General features: G+C 42.7%; 1 protein-coding gene across 3 annotated transcripts in view; it reads right to left on the bottom strand.

Annotated features, from left to right (window-relative positions):
* Positions 1-20,103, bottom strand: part of MAP2K5 (mitogen-activated protein kinase kinase 5) — a 123,360-nt gene that overhangs the window by 11,923 nt on the left and 91,334 nt on the right. For 2 of the 3 annotated variants that reach the window (XM_039722886.1, XM_039722887.1), the window contains exons 20-21: positions 10,344-10,405; positions 7,187-7,232 (exon numbers count right to left, since the gene is read on the bottom strand). In XM_039722886.1, the coding sequence (XP_039578820.1) occupies positions 7,187-7,232; positions 10,344-10,405 (108 nt within the window). Of the gene's footprint in view, positions 1-7,186; positions 7,233-10,343; positions 10,406-10,432; positions 11,265-20,103 lie in introns of those variants that run through there. The other variant, XM_039722888.1, reaches the window with a different exon arrangement.

Raw genomic sequence — 20,103 nt, 5'->3', positions numbered from 1 at the left:
ATTCTGGGATTTAAAGATATGGGTCTTATTTTGGAACTGCTAACAGGTTTTTTTCTCTCAAATTGTCAAAATAAATACGTAAGGAAGACAGCTGACACAAAACATCAACGAGGCAAATGCACAACTTCTCAATACCCAGTAATTGAAAGATTTGCAATTCTGCTACCAAAATGAGTGAGATGTAAATATTTGTCCCTGTGCCTGGAGAACTACTGAACCACCAGCAGTGCCAAATGAAACATTTGCTCAAATTAAACTGCAAAGCCCAGGAGACTCAAGTAACCAAAAAATATGAACTGTATCCCTCTAAGGTGTTGCCAATTTGTTTTTGTCCAATTTCCTTAGATTTTCAACACCTCTTTGAGCCAACTCGAGTTACTCCTTTTCACTTTTCATAGGGAAGTGCTGCTGTTTAGTGCAGCTCTAGGGCATGGTAGGAGAGGAATATTCCCATTTATTCCCAGATATTATTCCCAGATATTCCCATTTACTGGAGGAACTGGGTGATCCCATGGCAATGGGTGCAGCAGGCAGGGAATGAAGGCACCACCCCTTAAAGTGTCACCAACCAGCTCTTGGGTGGATTTAGTGACACTGATAGAATGGATGTCTCTATTTCAAGAGTTGATTTGTCAAGTGGCACAGAATATCTCACACCTCATGGACAGAGGAGGCATTTCCCCCCTTTTTTTTTGAAATACAGAGGGGGAAATACCCCTGACCCACCTTTCCCAATTTCAGCTCAGTGAGCAATGCCATTTCAAGAGCTGATTTCTCAAGTGGCACAGAAGGTCTCACAGCCCAAGGACAGAGGTGACATTTCCCCCTTTTTTTTTTTGAAAGACAGAAGGGGAAATACCCCTGACCCACCTTTCCCAATTTCAGCTCAGTGAGCAATGCTGCCACCTGAAGAAACACAAATTTTTTTTTCCTCTTAAGCTACCTTGAGCAAGGAAGATACTGAACAGGAGCATCCTGAGCCCTGCTGTGAAATCTTGCCTCAATATAAATTTTGCTTTGTCTTCAGTGTATCCAGGGTTTGATCCAGAACTCCTTGTCCACCTCATGTCTGAAGTGACAGACTGAAGGCCCAGTTTATTATTAATCACATATATTTCATGACTGAACTGGATGATCCTATAAGACCTTTCCCAACCTAAACAATTCTATATTTACAAAAGCTAAAATACTTGGCTCTGTATTTTTTTTCCCTGAGAAACCAGGAGAGAGCCCTTTCCTTCACATCTGCTTGTGTTTGGTGTCTGTCAGAAGTTCCCCTTGTCATGGAGTGAATAACTGGGATGGCTGTGACAGAGGAGAGGCTGCACATCTGCAAACAAAGCCATTCATCAGAGCTCCAAGCACAGGCAATTTCATCAGCCCTGATGGGAGATCCTGCACCGGCCCAGCATAAAACAAAGTAGTCAAAAAGGGAAAATTCTCGTCTCCCTGTGATTCAGCAGCAGTGCCCAAACATCTGGACAGGTGCACACAGCAAGCATGGCTCTCTAAAGCTGCTCTCACAGGAGCTCTGGGGGTGTTTGTGCAAAAGGAACTGCTGAGAGCCCTCTGGTCCATCCCATCATCATCATCCAGACCCCAGCCCTGGCTCCTCAGTGACACCACTGGGGGAAAGCCCTTTATTGACAAACCTAAGCACCAGTGTTTTATTGGCTTTATTCTGGGGGTTTAGATGAAAATCCAGCCAGGATTATGCTGATCCTCCATTTGTTTGTTTAAACCATAAAAGTATTTCCTGAGAGCTGAAACCAGGGGTTTGACACAACGAACTGCAAATATGGTGACTATTGTGCAGACCCTCTGAAATAAAGCTACATAAAATATAGTTACTTAAAACCTTACATCTTTAATTCCCTTGTTGTACTTGTTGGAGATGTGCAGCCAGAATGCATGTTTGAGTCTCTAATGTCTTAATACGTCTCTTAAGATTTTTAAATATACAAACTAACTGTTTATCTGGAAAAAAATACCCATTACAGCCAATAAAATCAGGGTGCCTGGTCCAGAGCCATTCCTGGAATGGGGAGGGGGATTGCTGGATGCATTGGAATGGGAAATTTCAAAATTGTTTTAGGCATTGAAATAAATGAAATACCAAAAGAGAACAGGTTTTCCAGCATGTCAGTGGCTTTGACACAGATCATGTACAATTTATCACACGATGTTTAAATTGATACAATTTAAATTGATAAAATATTGACCTAAGAAGCGTCAGTAATTTAAATTTTAAGAAGGAGAAAAGCTCCTGGTTGTGTTGACAACTCGAAGAAGAATCATTAGATCTGTGCAAAAGTAATGGAGTGCAGGAGGTGACTGCATCCTCTCCCTGCCCAATTTTTCCTTGAGACATCCTAAAGGCTGTGCTTTGATGCCTCCACAGGAGAGCACAACGGAATAACTGCTCCATTCCTGACTTTTGGTGTCTCAAACACCATTTTTTACGTAAACGCCTTTCGTTCCAACAACCATCACGGAGGAGTTCAATGCTGCACTAACAACAAAAAAAACCCCTCACCAAGAGACTCCAGCAATTCCACAAAAAGCACCAACAATCTGCAGCAGCCAGGCCGAGCTTGCAGCTAAAGAAGAGATTTTAAACAATTACCAAAGCAGGGCAGTGATATCATAAAGGCAATTTCTGCGCTAGCTTGTTTTCTGCAACTCTCCCTGCCTCTGAACAGCTAGAACAGATAATAACTATTAGTAAATCAAACTCCTGCAATATCCAGCTGTGCCTCCCCCATTTACATACAGATAGAATGGGTATATGTTTTTAATATGTATGCCAGGCGTAGTTTTACCACAGCTGAAGTGCACGCTACAAAGGAGGAGGAGAATGGGAATGGAATCAGCATGAGATAATAAAGTGGCCTAGATAAAGTATTAGCCAGCGATTGATCTCAAACAGGGGATGCTGCTTCTCTCTGACCTGATTACTTACTATGCATAGATTCCATTAAATAGAGCTTAGGATGGAAAGCTTTGGGAAAATACCGTAAATACAGGCACAGCCCCAGCCTGCCTGCTTCCCTGGACTCCGGGCATGAGCAGAGTTTAAACCTCCCTGGCTTTAAACAGGGGTTAAACCTTCCCTGGCTCTAAACAGGAATTAAACCTTCCCTGGGTTTAAACCAGACTCTAAACCTTGCCTGGCTTTAAACAGGAGTTAAACCTGTCCCTCCCAGCCTTCCCTTGTAATCCTTCCCTGGCTCTAAACAGGAATTAAACCTTCCCTGGGTTTATACAGGAGTTAAACCTTCCCTGGCTTTAAACAGGAATTAAACCTTCCCTGGGTTTATACAGGAGTTAAACCTTCCCTGGGTTTAAACCAGAATCTAAACCTTCCCTGGGTTTAAACAGGAGTTAAAAATTTAAATTACTGATGTTTCTTATGTTGATACTTTATTTAATTTTTTATCAATTTTAAAATAAAATTATTAACCTTTGTCAATTTAAATTATTTAAATAAAAAACTATGAAATGTATAAATTTAAACATTGTGTGATAAACTGTACATGATCTGTGTCAAAGCCACTGACATGCTGGAAAACCTGTTCTCCTTTGGTATTTCATTTATTTCAATGCCTAATACAATTTTGAAATTTCCCATTCCAATGCACCCAGCAATCCCTCTCTCCATTCCAGGAATGGCTCTGGACCAGGCACTGATTTTACTGGCTGTAATGGGTATGTTTTCCCCAGATAAACAGTTAGTTTGTATATTTAAATATCTTAAGACACATGTTAAGATGTTAGAGAACATCTCCAACAAGTACAACAGGGAATTAAAAACAGGAGCAGGAGTTTAAACCTTCCCTGGGCTGCCACAGCACAACTCCTGAATAAACACTGCCCTGAGAGCCAGAAAAACTCAGTGTTTCTGGCAAAAAACACAACTGCAAAGGGGAAAAATCCCTTTATACAGAAGAATTGTTGAGATTTTCATGTTAGAAAGGGAGGGGACAGACAGAGAGGAATGTGCTCTGCAGCCTTCCCTGTGATAATATAGGAATATGTTCAATTTAATTGGCTCTCTGCCTTTCTCTTAAGAGGGAACAAACTGGAGATTAAAGAGCAGCATTTTAAAGTTCAGGATGACCACTGGTAATTCTGAGGTTGCTCCTTTCCCTGAATGGACAATTTTTTCCTCTTTACTTGGTGAAATTCCTTATTTCAGTGCTGTGGAACAAGTCAGTGGATTTGATTGTGCACACCCAGAAAAACCAGTGGCATATCTTGTTTTGGGCATGGCTGCAGGGGAGAAAGGGCAGTGAGTAAATAAATAATAAAATAAATAAATACAGGAGCCTGATCCACCTGCACATGGACACCTGTGGGAATGAAAAGCTTTACTTTAAACAGGAATTTCCTCCAGCCTCGGCTTTGGCCCAACTTCCTGACCAAATGGACATTTTGGGTTTTATAAAAAAGAGCTTTTAGCATGACAGGCAGAGGAAATCCATCCCAGGACTCTGGTGGAGGTGCCAACCTGGCACTCCAGGTATTGGCACTCAGCTCCTGAAATGCACCTAAAACCCACTGACTTTCAGCAGAGGAGGAAAAGATTCATCTTCTGCTCCCTTCAACTTGCTTTCAGCCCTTAATTATCCTAAACTGGGCACCAGACAGTGACTTCCAGCACAGCTGTGTCTGCAGGGGAGGGAAGATGCTCTGGTTTGTCTGCAGGTGAGGATGGCAGCGTGTGACACCTCCCATCATTGCTGCAACACTGCTTTTAATTAAAATAAACCAACCCAAACCGCAGCGAACAAGGTGAATCCCTGCTCTGGTTTCAATCAGGGAGAAGGTGACCTTGAAGATCCAGGGTTTCTCTGCATCCCTCTGTGCATTCCTTCCATCCACCAGAGCCACGTGGCAATCTCAGCAAGATGGAATGAAAGGATGCACTGGTGAGAAACTCCAGAGTTCACAGGATTTTTGTGCTCAGGGAATGTGGCACTCAGTGCTCTGCTCAAGGTGGGGCTCAAATGGACTCCGTGACCTTGGAGGGCTTTTCCAACCTCATTAATTCCACAATATTTGAAGTTTTAGGGTTTTTTTCTGGCCCTGTTTTCCAGCAATTATAAATAAATTTTTTCACACATATTTAGGCACAGATATGCTGTGTGTATATATGTGTGCACAGACACATAATGTTAATGCATATATTCATATTAATTTTATAAATAAAGTGCTCCTTGAGAAGACTGGGGAAAAGCAAAAATATAAAGGGTTAGACTCTAAAATGATATAATATATAAATAAAAATAATTATATAAACATATTATATAAAGATTATGTATAGACAAATAATTACTTACTATTAATAATATAATACAATTAGATAATATATACTTATTGATTATAAATATATATTTATATATAATGTGAAATGAAAATATAAATATATACTATATCTAATATTACATATATCCTCTATAATATAAAGGAGTGAGCAGCTCCTGTTTTACTACTCATTGTTGCAAGCTCATTTCCAACTGCCTAAAAAGGAGGTGGAAAAAAAATGCATTAAATTGTTTAAAAAGTAGGAACGCTTCTTTTTTATTTATTTTTTCTCCCCCAGAGGCGCCGGAATTTCCAAATAATTTCACAAAACACCTCCTTTAAAGGGGCCCAGCACACTCCAGGGCATGTAGTTGTAAAGATAAATCTGTGCACTTCCCTGCTACTGCAGGCACTCACCCTTTGGCCTCATTTTTATGGCTCTACACCCTGGAGTGGTGTTATTGCTCACAACCATCCCCACGCACACTTCTGGGGGGCGCTGGGATCTGCAGATGTTTTATTTATAAGTGGCAGGCCTATTGCATCACCAAAATGTGCATCTGCAAGCAGAGAGAGGTTTTCTGAAAGCCCATTCCATTGTTTTAATGGCTGGGGCAGCCAGCCATGGCAGAACAGTGCACGAGGTAAATGTGGCTGCAGCTCCAGAACCTGCTCCAAGTTTCCTCAGATGTGACTAACTGCAAGAATTCCCCAGCCATCAAAAGTTCATAAAAAAGACAAAAATCAGCCTTTGGTGGGAGAACACCCAAGGTGGAGGGGCTCTGATAAACTTTAAGGTTTCATTTCAGCGAGGGGTTTAAGCAGGTGCCCAACTCCGAGGGCAGATTTGGTGGAGTTAATATCCCTAAAATGAGACTGACAGTTAAATACTTTCCCAAGCAGGAAAGAGACTGCTCTGGGTTGTGAGACACCTGCCCCTGGGCATCTTCACAGATTAGCCTTTAACTAGAGAATTGCTGCAGTAGAAAAACTTGTTTATTCTCACAGAAGCAATGAGAATATTCTCTTTCTTGGAAACAAGAAATGAGAGGATGCACCAGTGTCTTGATCCTGTTAAAATCCCTTACAATTATTCCTCTATTCCAATTATCTCTGTATATTCCATGCACATATGTATATTCATTCAAATAAATATGTATATTAAAATATATATTTAATTTCAAATAAATCATGATGATTCTAGAGAAGCTTTCGAGTTGCAGCAAGCAGAGTATAAAGGAAAGTAAGGAAATTCAAAAATTAAAGGTGTTTGACATGAGCCAGAGGGGGACTGGGAGTCTACATAAATTGCTGTAAATAGCAATAATTAATAATTGAAAAATGACAATTGCACAAGAAGTGGGCTCTGAGCTCAGATCCCAAGCCTGAGAGCCCTTCCATGGACACACCTCACCAAATATTCTCCTTCTCCTGAGCCAAACTGGTCTCATTTTACATCACTGAAAACAGTGGCTCTTGCATTTCATTAAAATACATATTTTAACCCCCCCCTCTGTTTTCAATCTTCACTTTTGGGAAGGTTCAGGCTGGCAAATGCTGACCTACATTAAGCTGTAATCCCTGGACATCCAAACTGGAAGAAAATGTGTATCAAGCATCAAAATGGTTTGGACTGAAACTCAACAGTGGCTGTGAAAGTTCTGAATTAACTCCCCAGTCACAAGTGAAGGTAACAGCAAAACAACTTTAGAACCACAATTCCACCTCTGGTTTGGGTGCAAATATGGAATTACTGCACAAGCAGAAAGAGAGAAATACACTCAGCACACTGAAAAATGCAGGAAAAAAAAAGAGAGGTATTTCCATGTAAATGACCAAAAAATATTCATTGACAAATCCAGACTGAGGTTTCACTCACCATTAAATCTTCAGGTGCTGGCCTTTCCTTTGGCTGCTTCTTCATGCTGTGTCAGAAAACAAAACGTTTGTATCAAAACAACTGCTTGTTGATTGGAAATATTAAATTGCTTTACTTAAAACGTTGAAATATCGAATTGTATTTTATCTCTTTTATCACAGAGTGAAGAATTTTAGTGTATTTCTTAAATTTATCAGGTGCTGATGGGAGACAGGGCTCCTAACAGTAACCAAAATATTAATTTTGGGTTTTTCCTCCCTCCCAGGCTTTCTTTAGGGGGTGTGTGGCTCCACACTGTTTATAACCATTAAAAGTGTGTAAATACAGAGATCCCCAAGAACCAGGAGCTACAGAGAGCTGATTCCCATTTTTCCTGTTGTATTTTATCCCTTTTATCACAGAATGAAGAATTTCAGTGTATGGGACACAGGGTTCCTCACAGTCCCCAAATATTAATGGATTTTTTTGTCCCTCCCAGCCTTCCCTTGTGGGATGTGGGGCTCCACACTGTTTGTAACCAAGAAAGGTGTATAAATACAGAAACCACTGGAAAACAGCAAGTACACAGACCTGATTCCCATTTTTATTAATTGTATTTTATCCCTTTTATCACAGAGTGAAGAATTTCAGTGTATGGGACACAGATATCTAACAGTAACCAAATTATTAATGGCATTTTCCTCCCTCCCAGCCTTCCCTGATGGGATGCAGGGCTCCACACTGTGTGGATTTCTGTATTTACACCCCATGAAAGGTGGGCATTATGTATTTGTACATTTGATGATGTATTTTTAAATCCATTTGTGTGGATTTCTGTATTTACATCCCATGAAAGGTGGGCATTATGTATTTGTACATTTGATGATGTGTTTTAAAACCATTTGTACGGATTTCTCTATTTACATCCCATGAAAGGTGGGCATTATGTATTTGTACATTTGATGATGTATTTTTAAATCCATTTGTATGGATTTCTCTATTTACATCCCATGAAAGGTGCGTAGACACAGAAACCCCTGATAACCAGCAGGTACAGAGAGCTGATTCCCATTTTTTCTGGGGATTATGACACAGCTGAACACAAAGCATTACCCAAACGGGTGGGAAATCCAACTCCACCTCCGAACAGCAATACCCTGGGGTTCCTACCTTCACTTTCCCCCACTCATTTCCATTACCCTGCAGGGTGATAGTTCATTACCCAGCATTAACCTGGTTATAGGATCATGTTTCTCATGCAAACAGTCCTGCTTTGCCCTGCAACAGGTGCAATTAGCTCTGGAGGCCGTGCTTAGCTGCGTGAGGGAACACAATAACGTGGCACAGAGGTGACCACCAGGAGCTGCCTGTGGACTAATTGGATTCCATCCAAGCAGCCAGGCTTTATGGAGGGCCTGGCACAAAGTCTGGGATGCTGCTCACTTGACATCTCTCAGCGTTATTCCAAATTGATTGCTTAAATAAGATATAGTTGCTCCTTATTTGGCTTTTTTTTTTGGTTTGTTTTTTTAAGCAGTAATTCCCCCCACAGCTAATAAAGCACTGGGTATAAAATACCAAATGAGCTGTGCTGTAAATTGGAGATATTAAGGACACAATTTACCTTCCCCTACACATAACTGGGAGCCCCTCAGCCATCGAAGTCCCACGAGCTGTGTGAGGCAGCAGCTCTAATCTGACAGCCCAAAGTAGCCCCGTCCCCAGGGAGAGCCAGCCTATTAGCCACCATCACTGCTGCTGCAGGTTGACATCGGGGGGATTTCAGCACAGGCTGGCCCTCCCTCTGCCTCATTCCGGCTTTTTGAGAGCAGCCTGTCATCCATGTTTTGGGAGGATAAAAGGAGCTGGAGCTCCACAGCCCGGCTTGTGCTGCAGAATCCTCCAAATAGCCTCGGTCTTTGTAAGCTGAAACCACAGAAAACTGAGGCCTCTGTTACACAAACTTTAATTATTTAGTTACTTTAATTAACTGCTCATCAGCCTGCTTTTTGTGGCTGTATTTGTTACAGGCCGTGGCAGGCCTCAGAGATACTTTCTGCTCTGTGAGCTGCTCAGAATTCAGTTTTATGGGGTCACTTTTGCTGCAGCGGCCCTGGCGTGTGGCAGAAAACCCCAAAACGTGCAAAACCCAACCTGTGTGGGGTTGGGGGAGGACAAGGACCCATCCCTGGAGCAGGACAAATCCCTGGGAAAAGACACATCCCTGGATTCCCTGTGTATGGGCTCCCACCCATACACAGCTCCCACTCTGGTGGCTCCCTCTGACCTCATCCAGCCCTGCAAGAGGGGATGTTTCTCCCTCCAACACTTCCTATTTTTACAAAATTCAAGCTTATTTCTTCTGCTGTGCATAAATCCCTCCCCTTTTAAAATTATTTTTAGGTTTTGAGGGGTGTGTGGCAGTTAAAAAGAGATTTTTCCCTTAGCTTTGCTTCTTTAGGATCTCTTACCTGCCAGATTTGTATCCTCTACTCGCTCAAGAACCGTATTCTTTATTCTACAACCTCCTCTTCTCCCCAATTCTCCTTTAATTTAAAAGGTTTCCAATGAACTATTCTGTTTTAAGGACAGCAAATATACCCAGTGGTGTGTTTTAAACCACGGCTCTCAGTAAAAATTACTTACTGAGAAGCCAATGAATTCATCAAGGCCGCTTGCCTTCTAAACATGGAGGCAATTTTACACAAAATATTTTTTAAAACCCCCTAAATAATGATATTGCAGATATGAATTTTGCAGATGAATTACTTACTGTAAAGTAAAAATTACTTACTGAGGAGGCAATGAATTCATCAAGGCCGCTTGCCTTCCTAAACATCGAGGCAATTTTACACAAAATATTTTAAAAAATAAACCCTAAATAATGTTATTACACACATGAATTTTCCTGATGAATTCTTAGACTCTCACTAGCCACATTCAGGGCGAGGTTTATTAAAAAAGAGATTAAAAACCCCCAAAAAGGCCCGAGCCTCTCAGTACTTTTACGACCCTTTGTGTAAATAACGTTGACATAATTTAACCAGTTTGCTCGGCTCTGCTGCCCCATCTGCCCAGGGCTCGGGAAGGGCTGCAGAGCCAGGAGGGCTCGGGGAGCTGGCGGTTCATGGCACGGCTCATTTCCACCCAGGCCACGGCAGCCACACACCCAGCTCACCATTGAGTGATGAAGTGCACAAATGGCTCCGAGAACTCCCCGGCTGGAAGCACCGGCGATTCCTGGCATTGCAGCGAGACAAGGAGCAGTCAGGAGCAGGCAACAGCTTTTTTTTTAATTTTTTTTTTTTTAGGTTGAAAGCAAAATAACCGCAAAACAAAACACACACACTGAAAAAAAAAAACCCAACAAAATAAATAAACCCTCCAGGAATAATAACCCGGAATAATAACCCGGAATAAAGCCTTCTTTTCACACGCAGGATTTGAGACAGAAAGGTACAAATTCTTTGGAGGATGTGTTATAAAACACTGAATTTCAACTAATGAGTATTACACAATGGGTAAAAACATGTGGAAAGACACTGAGGGGAGGTGAAAAAAGGACAATGATAGCCACAGGGTAAAAAGGAAGGTAGGGAAAGTGTAAATGAGAAATTAATGATTATTTAAGTAACACACAAATGGTCTTGTAATTAACAAAGAGCTGTGAAATTATTCTTGTGTTGACCTTTGTTTCTTTCACTGCATTCGCTATTTATTTACACTCATGTTTATTTACACTTATTCATTTTCCAGGCTGTCCTCATATGCTGCCTGTTCACGATTTAAAAGGCAAAAAGAATTTTTAAAAGCCAAAAAAAAAAAAAAAAAAAAGGGAAGGGAGCAGGATTTACCGGGCTACCATGAGAAAACAACCAGCCAGTATTTATGGAAATAAAAAAAGGGAAAGAGCAGAAGGGTGAAAAAAAGGAAGATGAGGAACAGGGAACAAACAACATCACCATTTGCAAAGAAGGGCTTTACGAATTTCGGAGTTTTTCCAGGAATGACGGAGAGCTCCACTGTGTTTATAGTGTAACAGCTCAGGATGTAATGAAATTACACTGCAGAGTACTTTAACAGTGTCATCTCATTAGACCTACAGTTGGAACAAGAGAGCCACATAAAACACGCAGCTGCAAATGACTCCATTCTCATCTATTCTCATTTGCTATTAAAAATACCTTTCGGCGTCTTTTTTCCTCCCTGACATCCCTCCACAAAGTACCCTGCAAAGTATGATACATGCACCTATTTAAATTAACAAAGGAATGACTTATTTTAATCTCACTGTGCTTTGGAGTGCTTTGGCCATTTGGATGAGCAATATATCATTACATACAACCTTCCAGCGCTGCAGGCAAGAAACTCGGAGCGTGCAGCATTTGGTGGGAGCCAAACAATTTCTCTAGCACACAACTGTGTCAAATGCATGCATGTATTCATTATGGGGAACGGGGAAATAGCTTTGATGTAGTGGAAAAAAGAAGATGATAAAAGCACCTCTGCAATGTGTGTGCCATTATCAATGGTGGCAGATAGACACGACTGCAGAGCCTCCTGTGTGATTAGTAAATATACATATAATTGCTGTGGCCAATTATCAGAAAAATGAGATCGGTAATTACAAGAGAGAAAATTAACTAGAACTCTTATTAAGGCTTTGTTTCCAATCCGAACAATTGGAAACTGCTGGAAAACACAATTAAATCAAAAGTAGCTGAAGAGTAAAAGGAGAAGCCAAAATTGCTTGACAATTTTCAAAGACTTCTATTAAATACAAGGAGTGTTTGATAGAACGTGGCCAAATTCTCTTTGAACTCGGGCCGGGTGAGGGAGAGGTTATTGATTCCAAACTTAGGAATGACAGCAATCCAGGGAAGGTTCCTGCTGCAGAGTGGAGGGAACACAAGGAAATCAGCAGCACAATTAAACTTTCTCCACTTCAAAGCACTGCCCATGAAAATGATCTGTATTAACAGAGAAAACACAGAAGGAAATGCCAGTCTTGCATTTGCCTCTCCCCATCCTTTCCCCCTGCCCACCAGAGCCTTCCTGGGCTTCTCCCAAAAGAGACAGGTAGGAAATGCTCCAGGCACAGAAACCATGGGATGAACCCAAAAGGGACAGGGGGGAAAGGCTCCAAACACAAAATCCACTGGGATGGACCCAAAAGGGACAGGTGGGAAAGGCTCCAAACACAAAATCCACTGGGATGGACCCAAAAGGGACAGGTAGGAAATGCTCCAGGCACAGAATCCATGGGATGGACCCAAAAGGGACAGGTAGGAAATGCTCTGGGTACAGAATCCTTGGGATGGACCCAAAAGGGACAGGCAGGAAATGCTCTGGGTACAGAATCCATGGGATGGACCCAAAAGGGACAGGTAGGAAATGCTCTGGGCACAGAATCCATGGGACACCATGCCCTGGGGAACTGGCTGTGCCCAGCAAGCCACCCCTGCTGTTTATTTTAAGCAAAATGCCAGTGAGGAGCTTTTCCCAACCCATCCATCCCTCGCAGGGCTGCCAGCTCAGCTCAGTCCACGCTGCAGGATCGGGATGGGCATCCAGCACTTCACACTCATTTGGGAGGTGATAATTTCTGCATTCACAGGAGATGACGGCCCATAATGGAGAGAAAGCTCATTAGGAGAGGGGAGGAGAAGCTGATGAGCTGCTCTGGAGCCACCAGCGTCCCACTCTGGTTATTCCAAACCCTCCGGGCTCATCCAGGCGAGGGGAGAAGTTGTTCCAACATCAGCATAAAAACCTGGACTGTGCAGCTCCTGTCCTGCAGCTCAGCCATGGGACAAGGAGCTCTTGCCTAGGAAAATTTTACCTGGATGGAAGTAAGGGTTAAATCCTATTTTCCCCCCATTTTTAGTGCATATTTTTCTGCTTAATTCAGGTATTTGATCTGCTGGCTGTGGCCACACCTGGGCTGGTTTGCTCTGACGAGCTGAGGAAGAGATTTGGCATGGAAGGGTGGAGATAAACACACTCTGGATCTCAGGATGGAAAAGAGATGGAGCATTCCAAGGACTTTAGTGGACACAGATTTATCAGATATTTGCCTGAAAAATGCAAAGCCTTTTGGGAGGCTCAATGAAACCAAGGTTGATACCTTCCACTAGACCATGCTGCTCAAGCCCAGGATGGGCAGACAAAGCTTATTTTGTATCCTGAGGTTTCCCAGATGTTGTCTGACACTCCAAGAGATGAGAATAAAGGGAAATAAAGCAAAGCTACACATCTGTACCCAGCCTGAGTGATGGAATATGGTCACTGCACCCCAGTGACCTGCCTGATTTCCCCACCTACAAAATGAATTCACACTATAGAGGGAAAGACAGCAGAAATCCAAGATTTTAAAGGAATGAGGAACAGATCTTTTCAATGTTGACTGGGAGAAGGTTCTTTCCTTTTCATGAACTGCCACAGCTTTTGACCAGTGCCATAAAGACCTCGATACTGGGGATGATGCCAAAACAGCAGTGAAGACACAAAGAGATCTAAGGACCCATGGAACATTATTCCCAGGAGTGGCTGCTCCCCTAAGACCCAAGGAATAACTCCACAGCTGGGATCCGCTGCAGGAGAAGATCCAAACAACATTTCCATGGCTGGGATCTGCTGCAGGAGAAGACAAGAGCAGCCTCTGATTTCCCCAAGCCAGCTGTGCACACCGAGCGAGGGAAGGGCAAGAGGAAAAAAGTTTGAGTGATGCCTTTGCCTTGTGAATAATGAACAGTTCAAGGAGGTCAACCCATTACAACTGCAACCGTTTAATTATTAATTATGCACAATCTATGAGCAAAAGGACAAGTTCCGAATGTTTAATGGGTGGTAACTCCGACTGGACCCTCTCTTGGCATTTTGTTATTAGCACTTGTCAGCAAGGTGCTCAGGCAGAAAGACAAAAGCACAGCGGCAGAAAATCCGAGCTGGAGGAGGAGGGAGGGCTTTAAACTTCAAACACTGCTCCTAATATTTAATTTATAGAGTGCCAGGGCTCTGGTATAAACCTTATTGACTTCCCTGGAGTCAGGGGAAGCCACATTATCTAAATGAAGACCTGAGAATGAGCGTGCTGAACAATCCCTCCCGAATCTCTCTCTTTTGAAGGCAGCAATAACATCAGGATCTGGATATTCCTTTTTTCCTCTCACAGGTCTGAACAAAGGAAGAAAGAACCACCTAAGAGCATGTCCAGAAGCCAATCCTCTGGAACCTTTGCAATATGAGCTTGAATTACAGATCCCAGCATTATCCTCACTTACTCCTCCAATTGATTATTTGGAACTTCTCCTGCTCTGTTTGCTCTCCCTACGCAGAGCAGTGGCACAGATGCTACTGAGGCTCAGGAAATAAAGAATGTCCAGCAAATCCACAAATAAACATGGATAAGGCACCTTCTTCCTTTTCCTGTCCTGTTTGCAGGTTTACATGGATAACCTCAAGAAGAAAATTCAACAGATACAGTTTGGAGCTGCTTATTTTGTTTTGGAAACATTCTCAAGCCCATGAAATTTGGGAGTCATTCCTGACTGACAACAAACACCAAAAAGCCTCAGGCTTTCCACACCTTCAGGGGTCTTACCCAACACAATTCCTTGAGAGTGAAATATTTCTCAGAACATATTTAAATGCCTGAGATTTATCACATCCTTCTGCAGGAGAAGTCCCACAGCCTCCCGAAGTGGAAAACCAGGAATCACAGCTTTCCCTAAGCATCCAAGGAACATTTCCACCACTGGGATCTGCTGCAGGAGAAGACAAGAGCACCCTCTGATTTCTCCAAACCAGCTGTGCACAGTGAGTGAGGGAACAGGAGAGAAGTTGGAGTGATGACATCAGGGTGGTGATGGAAAACTTGGGATCAAACCCACGTTCCTCATCCCTTGGGGCCAGCCCCACAGATGGAACGATGGACAACTGCCACCAGCACGTCCTGCAAGAACCTGCTGCCAACAGGGGCTGCCCAAAACCGAGCAGGTTTCATTCCTGCTGCTCTGGGAAGGGTTAAATATTCCTGAGAATCCTTCCCCTCAGCTGTGTTTGTGCAGAAGGAGCTGCCATGGTGCTGTGGCTCCACGGCCACAGGAGGGAAGTTACCAGAACCCAGCAAAGCAAGCCCCAGCTCCTCTGTGCCCGGGTCCCCTGGTGCTCCCTGCCTGTGGAACGAGATCTCCTCTGGGCACCAGCTCCAGTCCTGGCTCCTGCTGAAATGGCAGCACTTCATAAACAATGCCTGGGCTCTGCAAAGCCTCCCTGCCTTTCTCTTCAGCCTCCAAAACCTCTAGGTTTAAAGAATGTTTAGGCTTCTCTCGTACTAAAGCTTTCAAAAAATGTATTTACTTTTCTATAGTAGCTGCATTTCATTTTGTGGCCAAATAGTGACTTTAGTTTTTTTTTAGAAGAATAAGTTTTAGATACACCAGAAATGCTGCCAGGTGCAATTACAGGTAATAAATGCACCGTAGTTCCCAGAAAATTCTGAGTTGGAGGGAACCATAAGGATCACCAAGTCCAACTCTTAAGTGAATGGTCTTTGGCTACAATGAGAGTGAATGACAATATTGTACAAACTCAGATTTACTCTTACAAGGACACCTTTCTTCCACAAAAAAATTATATATATCTATACATATATAAACAAAATCCATTTCCCAAATTAGACTTACTCCTTCCAGACCAACTTTCTTCCACAACATTCCTAAAAAACCCCCACTCTCTATATAAAAAACAAAATCAAAGCCCGACTTTCGATTTACTCTTACAACTTTCTTCCACAGCATCCCTAAAACAATATCTCTATATAAAACAACAACAAAAAAAATCTATTTCTGCCTTTCCAGCCAATCTACTTCAAAAGGCCTGAACAGCCCTAATGCAGGGGATTTCTGACAAGTAACAAGTTGGCAGCAGCCAGCGGTGGCTGGAGGTGGCTCCGAGGCCTGGACTTGAAAGAATTCCTGGATTGTTCCTGCTCGGCTCCCACCCCGGGCAGGAAGGTGAAGGATGATTACATCTCTGCACCTCTTGCTCTTTTCTCAGTAGCAGGTGCCAAAAGTGACAAATGATCCGTGGGGGCACCTGGTGTGAAGCTCTGTGTGCACAGGAAACTCGTTTATCTGCAGAGCTGGAGCCGGGCACGGGCGAGGTGCAAAGGCCAATGTTTCATCCCCAAAGCACAGCCTACCTCAAACCTCCTGAGGAACAGCTCCTCCTCCAGCTCCCTGCTCCTCCAGTTCCTGGGAAGAGCAGAATTCCTCTGCTGGGAATGTGGGTGGGTGCTCTGGTTAAATAACCCAGTGGATATTGGGGTTATTTGGTTGCAGCTACTGGGGGATATTTTTCAGAGCCCAGAAAAGGGAGGAAAGAAGTGATTAAGAGCAGAAATCATCCAGAGTGTGGGACATGGCACTTCCTCCCCTTGTCATGATGGCTTAGATTTTTAGCTCTTTTATATATATATATATATACACATACATACTTTTAAGATGTTTAGCTTTTTATATTTAAAAATTTTAGGATTTCAGCTTTTATATTTTTCATGTATTTGTAATCCTGCAATTCTTTAGTGTGTAACTCTAAACTCCATATACAATGTGAGCTGCTGCTTTCCCATTTTGGGCAGACACAATTCCTCTCCAGGCCTGGCAATCAAGGACACCTCACTGCCTCAGCCCAGAGAGATGGAAACAAAAGTGAGTTGGGAGAGCAAGCCTGGGGTAAATTCCTTCATTACCTGAAGCTGTAATTGGAAGATTAACCCCCAGTATGCAAATGGACCAAACTTATAAAAGTGTGAAAACCTGTGGTCCATTTTTGGGTGTAGGAATGTCCTAAATGTACCTGAAGGCCCTTCAATAAACACCAGTGATTTTTATTCCCTTACTTTTGTCTGGCCTCTGTTTTTAGGTAGTCCCAAAAAGGCATCAGCCAGGCTCTGTGCCTCTGAAGGGCCTGCAAAAGCAGGTTAATCCTTCCACCAGAAGTGTAATTGCTTTTTCTCTCCAACAGCCCAAGACTTCCTCCCTCTCCTGGCTGCTCTCCTGTCGCTCATCAGGCAGCAGAGCACGGCAGGTTTGGGCAGCCAGACACACACAGCCACACCGAGGGGACCTGGCAAAAAACTCAAGCCATTTGTTGTTCCCTTCCCTCCCCTGCACCCTCCCGATGCATTTTTATTGCTTTTTCATAAAACACCGCTGCAAATAATCAAGCATGACCATTGACATCCACAAGATTGAGTTTTAGGAACCATTAAATGAGCTTGTTCTCCTGGGAAGGTTCTTGCTCAGGTTGGTCTAAAGGTAATTATTCAGCAATTCCTACCTGTGGTTTTACCTTGTTCCTGTAGAAGTCTCTGAATCTCATACACTGGTAAGGTCACAGTTTCTGTCTCCATAAAACTATTCCTTAAACCAGCTTATCCACAAAACAGATTATTGTAGGTTTGGGTAAACATGCACACACGTGTATAACCTATGGAAATCTCCAAAACGCCCGAAATTTCCAGGTTTCCTACATTTAAATCAATATCTGAGAACCTAAAGAGAAATTCCTAAAGGAAAGAAATTAAATCTTGTTTCATTCTGAGCCTTTTGGAGTTTTTTTACTGCATTTACAGCAAGAGCAAAATGCAGCATAGATTCATTAAGGTGAAGGAATTCAGGAACTCTCTTCATGTTATTTGGTCAAGCTGAACATCCTGGGAATTTTTAAGGCTATTCCAGTAAGTAGAGGGGTATATTTAACCCCATTAAAAAAAAAAAAAAAGATAATAGGAATAACTATACAGAAAACATGGATTAAGTGCAAGTTAATTTTTTTTTCCACAGGAAAATCTGAAAACATATTGACACTGAAATGCTTCACAGCTCAGCGTTAACACCCCACCAGCTCTTAAATGTTTCTGGAGTAAGGATTTAAAAAGAGACACAAAAAAAGAAAAAAAAAATGGAAAAAAAAGAGGTCTTTGATTTGTGGAGTTTGGAAAGTCCTTGAGCTAGATTAAACTGCAGTCTTGTGAGACCAAGTATCTCTGTGGGGGCACTTCACAGAAATGCTCAAGAAACTCATGGAAAGCTTCTCTCTGCTTACTCATGAAGCTATCAGGCTAAGGATTCATGAGGACAACTAATTAATTTTTCTTCTCAATTTCTGCCTGGCTTGTTCAGCCAGGCAGGTTTTGCAATGCTGCCTCCTGTTTGTACAAACCAGGATTTGCTCTTGGAAGTCTCCCCTCACTGAGCTTCTGCTGGAATTGGAATAACACAATCATTTAAAACTGCAAAAATCAAGTCCTTTTCCTCCCTCATCCAATACAATTAAAAACAAATAACCCAAAAGCAACACTTAAATCACAATTACAGTGAGACAAACCACGGCACCTTTGAAACCAAAATTAATTTCTCTCAGGTGAGGAAGAAGAAAGGGTTGGAAAGCAGAGCTGATGTTTAACTACAGAGCTGGAGCCCAAAGTGCTCCAGGGGCTGGCAGGAATTGCTCTCCTAGAAGGGACACTCCAGCTACATAAAGGTTAAACAAAACAGCCCTGCAGAGCTTAAGGAATATTTAAAGGACCCTGCAGGATGTATTCCAGCTTTCTCTCTGTCCAACCTTCTCCAGATGCAGAGCAGACACCTCTAAAGCCATGGGATGCAAAGGATGGGAAGCTGGAATGCTGAAAACCACAAAGCTCCTGGGTTTGGGCTTTTGGGATCTTTGCACCCAACCTGCAACCCTTCAGGGAATGCTGAGCTGAGCAGGAAAAATGGCATCTTTAGAAGGTTTCAGGAATTCTGCAGCTGGAATACAGGTTGGATTGATGACTTTAGAGGTATTGTCCAACCTAAATGATTCTGAACAGTGATTTCCCACTAACATATTTTGACAGCAAGATAACAGTGAAGGAAGTACCTACAGCTGGAAGGGCCTTGAAAATAATGTCACTTGTCAACCTGCTTCAAGGGATGCAAAAAAATGCAAAGAACAGAGCTCTGATTTTCCTGAAAAACCTAATCCCACATTTTCTGCAGAGGTGCAGAACCCAGTAACCCACCAGTTACCAAACTGGGAATGCAGACCTGCCTCATTTACCTTTTACACTGAGAATTTCTAATGCATCAACAGGAAAATGCAGAATTACGATCAATGCTACAGTTCTTGGAATTTGGAAGTGGAATTTGATTTCCTAAGTGACCCTTGCAGGTATCAGAACACTTAAGGGGCCCAGGTGGGTTTTTTGGGATGTTGCTGGAGATCTGGAGGCTGAGCAAGGAACAGGTAAGATTTCCTCTGTCAGCCCAAGAGAAAATATAAAGGAAATTGTGAGACTGAGCAGTGAGAATGTTAAAAACCTATGGATTTTACTTGTAATATTTAGGTTTCAGAGTCAACACCTGCATTTCTCCAGTCACAGAATCATGGAATTATCAAAGGTGGAAAAGACCTTCAGGGTCACTGAGTCCAGCTGCCAACCCAGCACCTCCACACTCACCACTGAACCTTGTCCCCAAGTGCCACATCCACACTTTTGTGAACATTTCCAGGGATGGGTGACTCCACCACTGCCTTGGCAGCCTGCTCCAGTGCTTCACAACCTTTTCCACAAAGAAATTTTTCCCAATATCCAAATGAAACCTCCCCTGGCCCAGCCTGAGGCCGTTCCCTCTTGTCAGGAGTTGTGCAGAGCCAGAAGGGCCCCCCTGAGCCTCCTTTTCTCCAGGCTCCCTCAGCTGCTCCTGGGGCTCTGGGGTTTGCATTTCTAATTCCTAGTTCTACTCTTTTTGTGTATCTGGAACAGATTCTGACAACAAAAACTTTGAGGAATTGTTTGAAACTGCACCTATTGCTTTGGAAGCACAGCCATCTTCCACGGCAAGTTTTTTGGCTGTACCACCATGAACAACAGGGCCACATCCAGG

Source organism: Passer montanus, unplaced genomic scaffold (genome assembly GCF_014805655.1).
Source record: "Passer montanus isolate IOZ18808 unplaced genomic scaffold, ASM1480565v1 scaffold5, whole genome shotgun sequence".
Lineage (NCBI taxonomy): Eukaryota > Metazoa > Chordata > Aves > Passeriformes > Passeridae > Passer > Passer montanus.
Note: the sequence above shows the minus strand (reverse complement) of the source record. Positions and strands in the feature narration are given on the sequence as shown.